At 38.7% G+C, this 1,128-nt stretch overlaps 1 protein-coding gene and 1 long non-coding RNA gene across 3 annotated transcripts in view; one reads left to right on the forward strand and one right to left on the reverse strand.

The window, feature by feature from the left end:
- Window positions 1-660: 660 nt before the first annotated feature.
- LOC113475512 overlaps window positions 661-1,128 on the reverse strand; it is a 1,641-nt gene continuing 1,173 nt past the window's right edge. The window contains exon 5 of the mRNA XM_026839695.1: window positions 661-852. Within this exon, the coding sequence (XP_026695496.1) occupies window positions 672-852 (181 nt within the window). The 3' untranslated portion in view covers window positions 661-671. The remainder of the gene's footprint in view (window positions 853-1,128) is intronic.
- Window positions 776-1,128, forward strand: part of LOC113475513 — a 1,530-nt gene continuing 1,177 nt past the window's right edge. Inside the window, exon 1 of one of the 2 annotated variants that reach the window (XR_003397258.1) lies at window positions 776-860. This is a non-coding gene — a long non-coding RNA (uncharacterized LOC113475513). Of the gene's footprint in view, window positions 900-1,128 lie in introns of both variants that reach the window. The other variant, XR_003397259.1, reaches the window with a different exon arrangement.

Consider the following 1,128-nt stretch of genomic DNA (forward strand, 5'->3'; position numbering starts at 1 on the left):
GACTTTTGTTTACTGGCTGCTGATGACCTAATTGCAACGTGCCGCACGCTTTTTGTTTCTCGTATTTTTTGAACGCGTTTGGGAAAATCGGTTAGTACTCGTAGTAACAGTTGTACGGTTGTATTTGCGGATTATAGGCAGGCAAAAAGTATGTAGAGTAAATAAAAAGTAACTATGGGTAACCGTTGTACAAAAATCTTAGAGTACAAAGGAAATAAAGGAAAAAGGGTCAACGAAGGCCAAAAAGCTAGGTACTAGTTACGAGAGAGAAAATGGAAAAATAGGTTTACACACGTGAACGCAACGATCTACACACTTTCTCTTTCTCTCTGAAGTTTCTTTTGAGATGTTCAGTTCGCTGTCCAAAAGGTTTTTAAAACTATATCAAAATTGTAGGCGCTTTCTCGTTAGTTTGAATGGCAGAAATAGCTAGCTTTCGTTTACAGCAGTTGCCCTGTAAGGTTATATGGGTCGCAGATTGTATGAGATGGATCGTTAAAATGTAGTTTTATATCCCTTTTACCAATGCGTGTTTTAACGACTGTTGTTTTGTTGTTTAATTAATATGATCTTCGTTATCGTATTCGAAGAGAAAAAAGCAAACCCCGTTACGTTACGTCAAAGGAGCCAAATCATATTCAATTGAAAACGTAGCATAACGGCTGCGTCGTTTAAACATCTGGTTGTAAAGTAGCAGAATATATGTTAATACGTAACAAACACAATATTAGCATCTTACCACAACAAAGCGCTATAGCCTCTGCCCCTGTGACGTCATTATCCTTCATTATTGACGTCATACAGTCAGTGTTCTTCGCAAACATGTACTCTATGTTGAAGCCAGCGACGTTACTGGAAAAGTAAAATAAATTTTTAACTTGTTCATCCTCGAATAGCAGGTAATGTCAGTCGTGAAAACACGGGTGTTAAGACGACTGTCGTTGCCCCGCCATGTGAGGATAAATAAGTTACATACATGGTAACTGGTAAGCAGACACGAGGTGTATGAAACATAACGAATGTAATGAATGAATGTAACTTACTTTATCCTCGCGTGGCCGGAAAACGACAGTCGTTATCACACGGGTTTAACACCTCGTGCCAGCTTACGAGTTACCATGTATCTTA

The sequence above is a fragment of the Ciona intestinalis genome, unplaced genomic scaffold (genome assembly GCF_000224145.3).
Source record: "Ciona intestinalis unplaced genomic scaffold, KH HT000712.1, whole genome shotgun sequence".
Taxonomy (NCBI): Eukaryota; Metazoa; Chordata; class Ascidiacea; order Phlebobranchia; family Cionidae; genus Ciona; species Ciona intestinalis.